The 15,605-nt window shown below is 33.5% G+C and overlaps 1 protein-coding gene across 3 annotated transcripts in view; it reads left to right on the top strand.

Annotated features, from left to right (window-relative positions):
- LOC134279700 (multidrug resistance-associated protein 1-like) overlaps positions 1-15,605 on the top strand; it is a 333,553-nt gene that overhangs the window by 74,382 nt on the left and 243,566 nt on the right. For all 3 annotated transcript variants that reach the window (XM_062762127.1, XM_062762126.1, XM_062762125.1), the window contains exon 9: positions 4,599-4,776. In XM_062762127.1, the coding sequence (XP_062618111.1) occupies positions 4,599-4,776 (178 nt within the window). The remainder of the gene's footprint in view (positions 1-4,598; positions 4,777-15,605) is intronic.

Here is a 15,605-nt window from a genome sequence, read left to right as displayed (position 1 = left end):
CATACTTTTTAATCATCAAAAAAGTAAACATTCAGACAACATACACATTGTCGTCAACAAAAAAAATCATTCTATGTATTCAGATTTTTGCAAGATATCGTGATACAATGAAACCCGCAATATAATGAGAATCCAGTACACACATACCTAAACAAATCAACCGATTGACATTCTCGGCTCAGAAGATTAACAATGACTGACCAGAAGGAGGTTAATATTACCGTTATTAAAATAACCCAATATCAGAGCGAACCAATAATTTAAGTACATGTACCTCAAATACACAGAAATACAATAAGTAAGAAAAGAATTTAATTGATATCTAGTAGAGATAATGATTAAGAGACAGTAATGAATTTTTCTAATTTTTCTAAAATCGTATTCTGAAAGCCCGGGATGCATATATTTTGGACCCTTTTCTATGTAAAAGTGCATACAAAAGTCATGTATATAATTAAACTTACATGTACAAGCATGTACCCGTAAAATCGTGCAATTGAAATATTCTGTGTATACGACGAAAACAATAAAGAACTACAAACTCAAAAGACTTGGTGCTTAATTCAATTTTCGATTTTTTCACGTGAATTGGAAACATCACTTCCATATGCACTTACAATTATCATGCATATGTCATGAGGTAATGAGGCATAAAACTTGAAATTAATAAATGCACAGGCGGTTACGATTGATTAAAACAAGCATGAGACAGAGTGAAATAAAATAATATGAAAGAGTCGACATGATTTCAAAGCCAATTTCCATTTATAACTATCGGAGTACATGAAATATTTTTAACACCGACGTGACCGCGGCTCTCTGCGGTAACGCATGTGTGAACAAGGACTCGGGTGCAAAACTTTTAGACACAAGGCGACAGAGGTGGATGTTAACTGTTTGCTAATACAAAGGCGTGAATTATTGTATGTTTTGAAGTATTTTTTGTGTATAAAGTTTATTTACTTTTAAATGAAAATATTAAATGGAGAAAAAAGAGACTGATGGTAAAAATAATACATAAATTGTATTTTAAGTTTCTCAAGACTTCCACCACTAAATGCATATTATTTGCCGAAGCCCCTTTTCAATTACAAATGAAATGACTTACATTAACACAGGATAGAGAAATATTTTTTTTTAGTTTTGAATTGTATAGGTACGTGAATAGGTCGAGAAAGCGATTTAAATAGAAAATGATTTTATGCACCAATGTTTGGAATTGACTTTAAGATGTAATAAAAGATGGGCAAAGTCATCTATAGATTCAATATGATTAAAATTCAATAATTAATAGTTCTTTGTACACAATGGATCTTAAACGCGATCACTGATACATGCACTTGCTTTGTTTATGTCCACAGGTAGCTTTTTTGTACACTGGTGACCTCGATCGGCAGTGTGGGATCACGCGTTAGGTTACATAACTGTGTGAACATGGAGATCGTATAACGCATACAGTTAACAATCGTGAATTATTCGATGCTTAAAGTTTAAAAGTATTTAATATATAGTTTATTGTAATAATAAACGTAGAAAGATAGATTTAATATCCTCCGGTTTTGAACACTATAAAACTAATTTAAACTAGATCGAAATATTTACCGTTTGTGAGTTATAAAGCAAAAAATTTCAAGGGCCGTAGATCCCTAATTATACGGGCCAGCCCCTTTTGAAAAGTACTATATGAAAGCCCTTGCAATTATGCACAACTTTTGTTCTACATGTCTTAACAAAATATTTTTAGTTTTTAAGATATAAAGGAAAATATGTCGAATTTTTTGCTATTTTCTGCGTTCTAACTTTTGACCCCTCTCTAGCACCATTTTTAATGCTCAAATCAAAAAACAAAAACCGTTGTGCACAACTTCAATGCTTCCTCTCCTCAATTTCAAAGGGTTTTGTGCTCCAATTATTACCTTTTCTGAGCCTTTGTCTGGAAATCGGAGGTATGAAAAATTCAATCAAAGGGCAATAACTCGTTAATAGAAGGTGATTTTCGAATTGTGAAACAATATTCTAAAAGGGTTTTAAAAAGTCTAAAACCTCTGAAAATTTGAGCAAAATCCGTGCAGGAATGAGGAAGATATGAAGCGTCAAAGTTGGTGTCGAGGAAGAAAAAAAAAAAGAACTAGAACAAAGCTCGTTGCAAAGCAACGAGTAGGTCTTCCGTCCTGTTTGACCGGAAGTAGCTTTCATTTTTAACGAAAATGAGAAATAACGCCTAAAAATGGTTTTAATCCTCTAAACCTATGTGAATAAATGCAAAAATAAGCAATTTTTTGCTACTTCCGGTTTAACCGGAAGTGATGACGATGGACGGAAAATTAATTTTTATGCTCCCAGGGAAATATGTCACCCCAAATCTTGTCAAGAACGGCAAAAATATGCGTTTTTAGACTACTTCCGGTTTGGCCGGAAGTGACAATGCCGGACGAAAGATTAAGCTTGACATTTTGAACAAGTTTGCTTCTTTGACGTATTAAAAATTCTCAATACTTTTTGAGATATTAAGGAAAAACTTTCGGCCCCTCTAGGCCCTTAATTTTAGGGGCCAGCCCTTTTTTCGAGATATCATTTGAAAGATCTTCAAATTCTACACTTCTTTTGTTCTATATGTTTTAACAAAATATTACCATGTAAAAAGATATGATAGATGATGGACAATCTGACCCTTCAAAAATCATAAAATCGACAATATCTCCAAACCGGAAGTGACGTCATCAAATTAGAAAAAAATGCATGAGGTTCAAGTAATGTTACATAAATCCTGAAAGTTTCATGGAAATCCATCGAGCCATTTTTGAGAAATCGCGTGCACAAAATCGGTAAGAAAAAAAAGAATAATAAAAGTGAAAAAGAAACCTAAGAATAACAAGAAGGTCTTTCGCTGAAGACGGAAGACCTTAATAAAAGTGAAAAAGAAACCTAAGAATAACAAGAAGGTCTTCCGCTGAAGACGGAAGACCTTAATAATAAGAATAATCTTAATCATCAGAATCAGTAGAAGGTCTTCCGTTGGAAACAGACGACCTTAATAAAGACTTTATGGAATGCAACAATTAGCCAACAGACAGCAAGAGCATATTCCACAGGCATTCAACACCTTTTATCATTTGTGACTTTGTGTGGTATAGCAGTACCATTGGGTACTTTACCTTATGTAAATGAAGATGTTCTTATCAAATTTGCATCATATTGTCATTACTCTTTCAGTTTATCATTTTCTACCATTAAACTGTATTTGGCTGGCATAAGATTTCATTATCTTAGAGCTAGACTCTGTAATCCTTTAAAGCAAATGAAAGAATAGCCTGCATTTTACGTGGCATTAAAAGACTTCAATCTAGTGTTTCAAATTCTAAAAGATTTCCTGTCACGTATCAAATATTATGTCAAATGCTTAATCAATTGCTTGGCTCAATTTTTTCACCATTTGTAGATCTTATGCTATCATGTTGTTCTCTCGTGGCATTTTTTGGATTTCTTTGTTGTGGAGAATTTACTGTAAAGAGTAGAAATTTAGACAATGATTTTCTTAGTATGAAAGATGTTATAGACCAGGGAGATAAAATGTCTTATACTTTGTATTTGAAATGTTCAAAAACTGACCCTTTTCGTCAAGGTGTCTTTATTCATGTTTTTAACAATGATCACACCAAACCTGTCGATATTATGCATGAATACTGCCAGCTACATATTTCACAAGGTGCTCAACCAAACTCACCTCTGTTTGTTGATGCTGATGGTTCACCTTTGTCGAGAAATCAATTTTTATCTTATTTAAGACATGTAATGGCTGTGTTAGGTTATGATTACACTAAATATTGTGGACATTCATTTAGAATAGGTGCTGCTACTTCTGCGGTAGAAGCCGGTATAGAAGACCATCTTATACAAACTCTAGGGCGCTGGTCATCCAATTGTTATGTTAGGTACATAAGAACTGAAGAAAAAGTGCTTAAAGAAGCACAAAAGAAAATGTGTTTTGGGATTAACAGTTCTTAGTTTGTACAAATTTTTCCATTTGATAGATCTGTACTGTTTTTCTAAAATATTGTATTGGTTTTGGCATCTATTTCTTTGGGGGCTCTCACTCTTTTTAACTCGTTCATTTTGGACATTAAAATTCTCATGTATTTGGAATTTTTCTACTCCCAAATTCAAATAAGCGAAATGCTTATTAAAGCTTTATTATTAAATATTACAAATTTTGTACTCAACACGCAAAGTACCTAATGTATTTTTACCATGCCTTTAGTTCACATTTAGTAACCTGCCGGGCTCCCCCCCCAGGTACTTTAACTACTTATATTATTATCAACCTGCTGGGCTCCCCCCCAGGTTGATTGAAATACCTACTGTCTTAGTACCATGTTTTAAGTTCACTTTTAGTTACCTGCCAGGCTCCCCCCAGGTACTTATATTATTATCAACCTGCTGGGCTCCCCCCAACTTGATTGACTACAACCAAAAAATATTGCTTTGTTTGGTATCGATGATTGCCTGCTGGGCTCCCTCCAGGTAATTTTAATTGGGGACTTTTTGGGCCTATAGAAATAAAAGAAAAATTAAATTTTTTTTTTTGTATTTTATTTTAGGTTGCTCATCAAATTTATTGAAGACAAGTCAGAATACTTTTGGAGGGGGATTTTATATGCTGTTCTAATGTTTGTAATGGCTATGATACAGTCATTTATATTACATCAATATTTCCATGGCTGTCAATTACTAGGAATGAGAATCCGTACATCTGTTACTTGTCTTGTATACAGAAAGGTAAGATTCTGTTTTTTTTACTGGGTTTTCTATGGGAATGGCACATGAGAGGGTGGGCAGAAATATGCATGTATACATGTACAGACCCTAAACCGTGCTACTACACCCCTTGCACGGTACGGTTCGGTACGCTTTGTTCACGGAACGGTTCGCTTTGTTCACGGTACGGTACGCTTTGTTCACGGAACGGTTCGCTTTGTGCACGGAACGGTACGCTTTGTGCACGGTACGGTTCGCTTTATGCACGGAACGGTACGCTTTGTGGACGGTACGTTTCGTTTCTTGCACGGAACGGTTCGTTTTGTGAACGGTACGCTTTGGGAAACGGTATGCAAATGAAGTGGGCGGAGCCTGTTAGCTTTGGTCATTGACTGGCTGCTAAAAAGTAGTCCAATTTAAACGAATTTTGAAGATCGTTATGCACGTGTACAATTTTATTTCCGTTATTAAAGAATGTAATTTATTTATTATTCATATAAATTGAAGTATTAATGAGTTTCTATTTATTAGGGAAGTTCAAATGTTTTATTACATGTACATGTATGCTAAAATTGTGTTAATCATAGCCTTGTGTGCTATGTTTCGGTTTCAATTTTAAAAATTAATTTACCCTGGAGCAGTGATGGAGGAAATAAGAAAATAAAATGAAAGGAAAAACATCGTCCCACTGATCTTTTTGGTATTTGTAAATATATTGATATATAGAAGGTAAATATTTCCGTACGTATTTTAATTTTACGTATGCCGAGGCTGTGTCTTAAATAGAAAAAAGACACACATGTATATAATAATTTTTCATTCTAGAATAAAGCTTTAACAGAATTGAATATATACTTGTTCTATATTTAACACTATACACGTATATAAATTATTTTCAATTGATTGATCTATAGAAAAAAATATGACTATTCGTGCTTTTATTTTAATCTTAGTAATAAGAAATGTAGATTGTTTCTCATTTTTAAAATTGTTTGATCTATCGTTTAAATGTCTGCCTTAGAAGAGAAATATCAGTAACAAAAAATAAATTTATTATTAAAAAATGTTGAAGAAAAATAATTTTAAGAAATTTACAGGGCATAGAATACTTGTTTGTTTTTTTTTTCTTTTTTCTTAAGTAAATCTTTCTTTAATCTGAAAATCTTTAATTACTCTGAATTTAGATACGAAAATCAGAAGCAGAAACTCGGAATCAATAAAATGACTTCCGATCGCATTTCGCGTGTAGAAAACATTTCTTTTCATAAACTAGTATTATGTTTTTAAAAATTCTCAGTCTAGGTAATTATTTAAATGTTTTTCTTCATTTTGATAAGTTATTCTTTTCTTGTAAAATGTGTAAATACTATGTCGTGAAAGAGAGAGAGAAAGAGGGAGAGATGCAACCCCGTTACATAATCTGTAAAAAAAAAAAAAAAAAAAAAAAAAAAAACAATACCTTGTATTTATCTCATTCTTGGTTTTATTTACATCGCCAAAGTCACAGATGCTATTTGATTTCCACAACTTTGGTTCAAACTCAACCTATTTACAACTATTGCGCAATGAATTCGTTCTCTGCACATACATGCTGTACGCAGGAAATCCTTGTGCATCACCTGTCAATCAAAATAGCATGACGCTAGGTGACCTTGAAAGTCTGTCTACGCGGAAAGAATTTCTCATTCTGATGGTCAGTTCAGAGTTCACACCTTTTTAAAAATATTGGGTCACAGCCAGAGGGTCGGGGTGCCGTGTATTTAACACACCTTTCAAATTATTTAGCTTTGACTACATCAAGTGTACATGCATTTTTAAAACTCACTCAACTGACATTCAGCGAAACTCATCTGCTTCCTAAAATGTCCCTTTTCAGACACAATTAGATAAGGGTGTATCCATTAATTATCATGATAGCGTCACATAAATTCACAGACTTTTGATGAGTTTTAACTAGCTAATTAGTATCGCCTTCTAGAAAAGGGGGGGGGGGGGGGTAACAAACATAATGTGGCTTGAAAGAGGATTGAGAAAAATCATTGTATTTTTTATTATCATTTTATTTAAGTTATCCTTTTTTCAGACACAAATAAGCATGTATCCTGTAGACTATGATTTTTATTAGTCAGATTATATCCGTTCAGTAGAAATCTGAAGTCCCTGTTTACCGCATGTAATATTTAAATCCATATTAGACAGAATTGCCGATTTTCAGTGTAAGTCTAACTGCATCAGAGATTCGCCGAGTATAATTATCTGAGCAGAATTAATAAATATATATATGAGTCTCATACATTTTTTTTTTTTATTATACTCTAGCCAAACAGTTCATAATTATATGTTTTAAATTTCTTACAAAATAATTAATTAGTATAATCAGGCACCTGATATGAACTACATATGAATGCATACTTACAGCAAAAACGATCGTGTATCTGATTCAGCAATTGAAATGGGCAAAATTAAAATCGAAATTAAGTCAAGACAACCAGGGAATTAGTTTAAACATCTGTATAGTTAAATTACGAATATTTAAGTACAACAAACTTTTTTTAAAAAAAAAGTTGATTCTTAAATAAAGAAAATGAAAATATTTATTATCAGTTCCGTAATGGTGAACTGTTATATACCGTGTTACACGATGTCCACAATCGCTGACTTCAAAGATGCCGACATCGAGTTCAAGGTTCACGGTGCCCATGTTTTGCGGGAAAAACTCGTGGCCTGTACTGTACATTTGATCACAAACACAACGAGTTGATCTAATTTATAGCAAATAAGTAATCAATGTAAACTCCGTCTAGTTGTTTTGAATTTTCACAGTTGAAACCCAAATGCATGTTACTTGATAATGGTGTTTCAAATAGCCAGACATAACCTCTGTCCTCTTTCACGGGCGCTATTGAGAGAAATAAACCAAAATGACTTATTTGGTCAAAGCACGGTTCGAAAATCATTGGGGGCGTGGTTTGCATAATTAACCAAAGAACGGTACGGTTCGTTTCTTGCACGGAACGGTACGCTTTGTGGACGGTACGGTACGCTTTGTGCACGGAACGGTTCGCTTTGTGCACGGTACGGTACGCTTTGTACACGGAACGGTTCGCTTTGTGGACGGTACGGTACGCATTGAGAACGGAACGGTTCGCTTTGAGAACGGTACGGTACGCTTTGTGCACGGAACGGTACGGTTCGTTTCTGAGGTGTAGTAGCACGGTTTAGGGTCTGTAAAAACAGTGGATCCTGTTTATTCCAATAGTCAATTTGTCAGATTTATTTTATCAGAATAGTGGAATACAATGTATTAGAATAGCAGATTGCTCTATTTCAAGTCCAAACTTAATGGATGTATAGAGCCACATGTAATGATTATTAATACATCCTAGTGAATTTCAAACTTGCACTTTGGTTTGCCTTTGATTACTGAACAACTCTCCTAAAATAAATTGTTTCACTTATGACTTTAATGTGATTATTATTTTTTTTCAAATAAAATGATATATAAAAAATTGTTGTTTGATATTTATTGCCATATTTATTCAGCAAATTTTTTCATTCCTTATTCTTTCATAGTCTCTATTAGTAGACTAAATGCTTGACTTTATTCCGTAGACTAATTTTCCTCGGATAAATATTAAATCAGGGTTCTCCATCATTTGAAATTTTACTTTGTTGCAGAGTTTACGCAAAGCACTAAAATTTTGCAGTATTTTCGCTATAAAATTTGCAAGTGAATCTCTTCTCATTATAATACAAAAGAATGCATGCACACACTTTATTTAAAAATCACTTATTTAATTGTTACACAAATGGTATGGTCGTAAGTAAAATTACTGTGATTTTTGTCAGTTTTCTTGATCGAATTACAAAACAAAAAAAAAAAAAAGTTCAGAATAGTCAAATACTTTTAAGAGTTCCTTGAACATGCTGAAAATTTAAAAGTTCCTTAAACATGTTGAAAATTTAAAAGTTCCTTGAACATGTTGAAAATTTAAAACAATTTTTATCAATTAAATGAGTTTGGTACAATGTCATGCTTGACTTACAGTGCCAATATAATTCTTGAGCTGTACCACGGCTCTATAGAAAAAAACATTTTAAAAAAATATATATATATATATTACAATATATTTTAATGCAAATGCTAATTAACCATTACATAGAATTGTGAAAACAAATTATTTGTCTTTGTTCCTTCATGTGTCAAGTCCGGCAAGGGTCTAGGAGATAATATATAAATATTGCATGTAGTTGAGTGTAACATTGAAAATTTTCACCCCAAGAAAACCATTGTCAAACGAGGCGCAGCCTGCAGATGCATCAGTTGACAATGGTTTTCCTTGGGTTGTGAATTTCAACTGTTACCCTCCGAAACAGGCACGATTTATTTTATTAAACTGAATGTCTCATTGATTTAGGATGTCAACTATAGCATTAAATTCAAATGGAAAATGTTTACTTTTTCAGAAATGAATAATATGTCAAATCATGATGTGAAAAAAATTTGATATGGTAAATAGAAAAATCAATTATTTTTTATCTCGCACTAAATTAGAAATATGAGGTAATATTTACTCTCATACCTATCTAATTCTCGTTAGAAAACATACTGAAGCATTACTTTTTAAATCAGAATATCAAATTGTTTTCCATGCTTGTAAAATAATCAAATCAATCAGCATGAGTTATATCTTTCCATGATCGCCCTTGAACATATTTTTTGGTGAAGCAAAATATTAATGTTTATAAACAATTCTGCATCTGAATTTTCTGTAACAAATTAATGACTTCTATGTTGAGAGATAGAAATATATCAATTTAAACCATTTAAAGAAACTAAATGTAAATGCTTTAGGTAAACTATTATAAATAATTAATAAAAATATTGGTAATAGAAAATAGAAATCCACATCTGAACTTTATTATAGATTCGTTTGAGTAGACTAGAAAAATGGTCCTTGTGAATGAAATCTATTAAATCTGACATATTGCAATTTATTGAATATCATCAGAAATTTTCTTCAGAAAAATACCTCTCTTAGCAGAGGGATATATATTGCCCCATAAAAAGTAAACAGAAATGTCAGAATGAATGAGCTTTCAACATTGCGCATAGTCTAGATGACTTATTTCAGGTATGCAAGAATAGCAAAATATTTTAGCGCAATTTGGCTTCATTTTAACTGGGATCTTGTTGTATTCAATTGTGACGGCAATCAACTTGAAGGTGTACTGTAATGTGTCTGAAATGAGTCTGCATGAAAACATTTGGAGAGATCAAGGAGATTGGGGTTCGTTAATCCAATTTTAACCCTTTGTGTGCGGGAACCCAAAATATTGGGTTTTGGTTAGTGAAGTTACATGTTTTATGTAACTTCATATTGTTATTAATTAGCGAAAGTAGTTTAAGCAAAAAGTCAATGTAATATATTACTAATAACTGTTTTTGTTGCTTAACAATTACAAAAAATACATTTTTTATAGTAAGCTAGCAATAAAAGAAACAATTCAAACATTACGATCCATGTCAGACAAACATTTTTAGCGCAGCGAGAAGTCATGGAATTACAATAAATGTAAACACTGATAAAAATAAGTTACTGAAGAAATAAACCAATTCACATGTATTGAATTGAAGAATAGCATTTTTTCGAACATACAGAAGTAAATAAAATTTTTTTAACAATTACTGTACTTGCACAAGAAAGTAAATAATACAGGAGTAACGGGACCTGAGCCTAACCTTCTTCCGGTTAAAACGAAAGTTTGACTATTATTTAGTGATACAGATTATATTAGTGTTTAGAAGACTTGCATTTGCAGATTGTATTTTTGTTTAATGTGAATTATTTTGAATGCAATGGATTAATTAAACTTGTGAGTAGCTAGACCAAACTTTCAATATTCAAGTTTTATCAAAACTGCACAAGATAAATCCTGCCTACAATTGAATCACGTTGTCGTCTTTCCAATGTTTACGTGCAATTTCATGGAATATTTTATAATAAAATTACTGGTACAATAAAAATATCATTGAGTTCTGTATTATTTCTTATGAATCATCACTTGGGATATTATTAGTAACAAGTTATTTATATTGAATGATATAAAACAAAAAGAAATATGTTGCTAATGAAGTTGCTTTATATACGTTATATGTAACAATATTTCCAATACGGAAATCGATATGGCTAAAGAGAGAAATTTTGATTTTGTAGCTAGAATCATTCCATATCATGATTATGGTACCTGCCAGTAGTGGCAGAAGTCTGAGAGAAACTTAACACTCAACTTATCCAGGAAGCATGGATAATTCAGCCTGAATATAGACAATTATTAATTGAAACTGAAAATTTGATATTATGTATTTTAAAGATCTGTGTAAATTTAAAATGAAGTTGTGAATTAATTGTAGTAAATTTTCCCCCCCATTTTTTGCCATTTTTAGGTCACCTGAGTAAACTCAGGTGACCTATTGCTATGCGTTTTCGTCCGTCGTCGTGCGTTGTGCGTCGTGCATCGTGCGTTAACATTTGAACATTTTTAGCTTCTTCTCTGCAACCACGGAACCAATTTCAACCAAATTTGGCATAAAGCATCTATGGGTGAAAGGAACAAAAATTGTGATTTTCATGATCCCTGCCCCCCTGGGTCCTGAGGGGTGGGGCCAAAACCACTAAAATTAATGCAATCTTTAAAAATCTTCTTCTTTACTCCTGGACATCAAGCAGTCAAACTGTTTACATGATTGTAATCAGCATTGAGTCCTCTACCAAAATTGTGAAATTCATGGCACTGGGGTCAGGGGTTCTAGTGCTAGGGTGGGGCTAAATAAGTATATAGTGAAATTGCATTATTTCTTTGAAAATCTTCTTCTCTGCTCCTGGGTATTAAATTAACCAACTAAGTACATAGTTATAATGAGCTAGAGTGCCTCTACCAAAATTGTGAATTTTATTGCCCCAGGGTTAGGGGTTCTGGTGTAAGGGCGGTGCTCTATTGATTATAGAGTGAAAATACATGAATTCTTTGAAAATCTTCTTCTCTGCTCTTGGGTATTAAATAAACCAACTAAATTCATAGTCATAATGAGCAAGAGTGCCTCTACCAAAATTGTGAATTTTATGGCCCCAGAGTCAGGGGTTCTGGTGTTAGGGCAGGGCTCTATTGATTATATAGTGAAAATACATGAATTCTTTGAAAATCTTCTTCTCTGCTCTTGGGTATTAAATAAACTAACTAAGTGCATAGTTATGATGAGCAAGATTGCCTCTACCAAGATTGAGAATTTTATGGCCCCAGGGTCAGGGGTTCTGGTGTTAGGGTGGGGCTCTATTGATTATATAGTGAAAATACATGAATTCTTTGAAAATCTTCTTCTCTGCTCCTAGATATCAAATAAACTAACTAAGTATATAGTTATGATGAGCAAGAGTGCCTCTACCAAAGTTGTGAATTTTATGGCCCCAGGGTCTGAGGTTCTGGTGTTAGGGCGGGGCTCTATTGATTATATAGTGTAATTACATTAAATATTTGAAAATTTTCTTCTCTGCTCTTGGGTATTAAATAAACTAATTAAGTGCATAGTTATGATGAGCAAGAGTGCCTCTACCAAAATTATGAATTTTATGGCCCCAGTATCAGGGGTTCTGGTGTTAGGGCAGGACTCTATTGATTATATACTGAAAATACATGAATTCTTTGAAAACCTTCTTCTCTGCTCCTAGGTATTAAATAAACTAACTAAGTACATAGTTATGATGAGCAAGAATGCCTCTTCCAAAATTGTGAATTTTGTAAAATTGGCCCCAGGGTCAGGGGTTCTGGTGTTAGGGTGGGGTTCTATCGATTACATAGTGAAAATACATTAAATATTTGAAAATTTTCTTCTCTGCTCCAGGGTATTAAGGAGATGAACTACCTATATAGTTATGATGAGCAAGGGCCCTAATCTTCCAGAATTGTGAATTTCAAGGCCCCAGGGTCAGGGGTACCATGGGGGGGGGACTGTACTTATATACTGAAAATGAATGAATTGTTTGAAATCTGCTCCTTGGTATTTATCAAATATTTTTGAAAAGCAAGGATGCCTTTTCAAAAATTGTGCAATGTGTGGATCTAGGCCTAAGGGTAAGGGGTTCATGTGTGGTAGGGGCACTACTGATTATCGCTGAATATTACTGATTAGTTGAAATGCATTTTTTGTTCCCCTACCCTGTCTATGGGTATTAAGTAACCAAACTAAGCAACTGCTAAGTGTATTGTTAAGATGATCAATGGTGCCTCTTTCAAAATTGTGAATGCCATAGCATCTGGCCTAAAATATGAATCAAATTCAATCACTGGAAAGTTGCATAATGCTCAGGTGACCTATAAGGCCCATGGGCCTCTTGTCATAATATTGATAGCTTTTTTCTTAGCGATGTCAAGAAAGAACTCTAACTTTTAGTTAGTACCATATTTGATTAGGATCCCTATTTTTATAAACCTTTTAAAAGTAATTAATTGGAAAGAATTCATAAAATTTCATTATTTATTCTTAAGTCACATGATTTTGAAAGTATGTTTTCAATAAGACTGTATCGGCCATTTTTAGCTCAGCTGAGCTGAAGGCTCAAGTGAGCTTTTCTGATCACATTTGGTCTGTAGTCCATCTGTCCGTCTGTCTGTCTGTCTGTAAACTTTTCACATTTTCATATTTATATGGAAGCATCCTCAGGTAGTTTAGATTCAAGTTTGTTCAAATCATGACCCGCGGGGGTAGGGTGGGGCCAAAATGGCCAACCAAAGTTTTACATAGAAATATATAGGAAAATTCTTTAAAAATCTTCTTCTCAAGAATAGTAAAGTCATAATTCATCATAAATATATGGAAGTATCCTCAAGTAGTGTAGATTCAGATTTGTTCAAATCATGATCCCCGGGGGTAGGGCGGGGCCAAAATGGCCGATCAAAGTTTTACATTGGAAAAATTCTTTAAAAATCTTCTTCTCAAGAACAGTAAAGCTATAATTGATCATATTTATATGGAAGCGTCCTCAAGTTGTGTAGATTCATGGTTGTTCAAATCATGACCCCCTGGGGTAAGGCGGGGCCACAGTGGACGACTAAAGTTTTACATAGAACTATATAGGAAAATTCTTTAAAAATCTTCTTCTCAAGAAAAGCAAAGCTATAATTGATCATATTTATACGGAAGCATCCTCAGGTAGTGTAGATTCAGATTTGTTCAAATTATGACCCAAGGGGGTAGGGCGGGGCCAAAATGGCCAACCAAAGGTTTACATAGAAATATACAGTAAAATTCTCTAAAAATCTTCTTCTCAAGAATAGCAAAGGCATGATTGGTCATGGGACTACTTTAAGATTTAAACTATTTAATAATAAACCAATTTCTACTTTTTCCTAGCCACAGTGCTCAGGTGGCCCATGGGCCTCTTGTTACTATTGGCGGCCATCTTGGATATTTTTTAGCTGACATGGAAACAGAAAATTAGGGCTTGCATAGACCTTTCCAAAAGTATATAGTTTGCCCTACTTCTAGATAAAATAAGACCCTATCCTTTAAAAAATACTTAGATTTAACAGATTTTTCTTCCTTTCATGTGCCATCATTTAGTACTCGGAAACATTTGAATTTTCTTACATAAAATAGCAGTTCTCACAACATTGATAATTTCATAACTTCTGTTCTACTTGGAATTTTTTCACCAAGTAAAGTTTTTTATATTTCTTAATGTGTCCATGTTTGTGCTAGAATATACTGAATACACGAGTTTCGAGATTGTAACTCTCCTACGATAGAGGCGCAAAAAGTATCCATTTCAGAATGGAGGTGGGACAGGTTGTTTCTGTATACAAACGTGCATAAATAAATGAACGATATTTATGGCTTTTAAGATTTATTAAATGTTTTAGAAAGATAATAATGTTAAGAAGTGATACATTTGATGATTTTATCAGACAAGCTCAACCATGCATATTTACAAATCTACTTTCAATTATAGGGTACTTGAAAACGAAAGAAACGTCGAAGTCTTTATAAAAAGTAACCTAATTTCTTGATTGTAGAAACATTTTCTAAAAAGTTAGTGGGTTTTTCGAAGTTATAATAGGGAAAAGAATCAATGTGTTGTTTAGATTGCCAAGGTGCAATGATCAGATGCATGTGTACCATATTTATTAGAGGTCCATATCTCTTCCCCTGTCTGAAAAGTCTCATATCCACTGATGTTTTCTTTTTTGTTACGATTTTTTTGCTTTAAAAATTGATATCTTTACATTAATTTGGTTACTCTCGAGTTGTAGAGTGCATCCTGACAATCATGTAGCTATGATAAACCAGTATATCGATGATGCAATGCATCCAATATATAAATATCTGTCCCACCTGTCAGTTTACGCAGCAACGAAACTCCCCTCCTCAACGAAAGAGCGCACCAAGGGAGATAATCTTGAAACTTGCGTATTGAATATATTTCACCGAAAATTTATACCTGAACCCCCTACCAAAATGTAACATCACTAATGGAGTACTTCAAGTTGTTTCTCTCAGACCCTGATCATGAGTTCATGGCTGAGCAAACTTATCTTTATGCTCAACAGTATATCCGTTCTTCTCACCTAAAACCAAATAGCAGGTACCAAAGACGGCATGACACTAACAAGTCTGAAATGAAGCAGTTCATTGAACTGGTAGTAGCTATGGGAGTCCTGAGACAGCTCGATGTGAAAGAGTATTGGACAACAGATCCTGTTACTTCTACCCCATTCTTATCCAGCATCATGCCTCAAGACAGGTTTTTGTCACTTATGGCCTTCTTCCATCTAAATGATAACCTGTATTGTGT

Source organism: Saccostrea cucullata, unplaced genomic scaffold, assembly GCF_032062105.1.
Source record: "Saccostrea cucullata isolate Sc308-1 unplaced genomic scaffold, CSIRO_AGI_Scuc_v1 ctg515, whole genome shotgun sequence".
Lineage (NCBI taxonomy): Eukaryota > Metazoa > Mollusca > Bivalvia > Ostreida > Ostreidae > Saccostrea > Saccostrea cuccullata.
The sequence above is the reverse complement of the archived record's forward strand: the minus strand, read 5'-3'. Positions and strand labels throughout refer to the sequence as shown.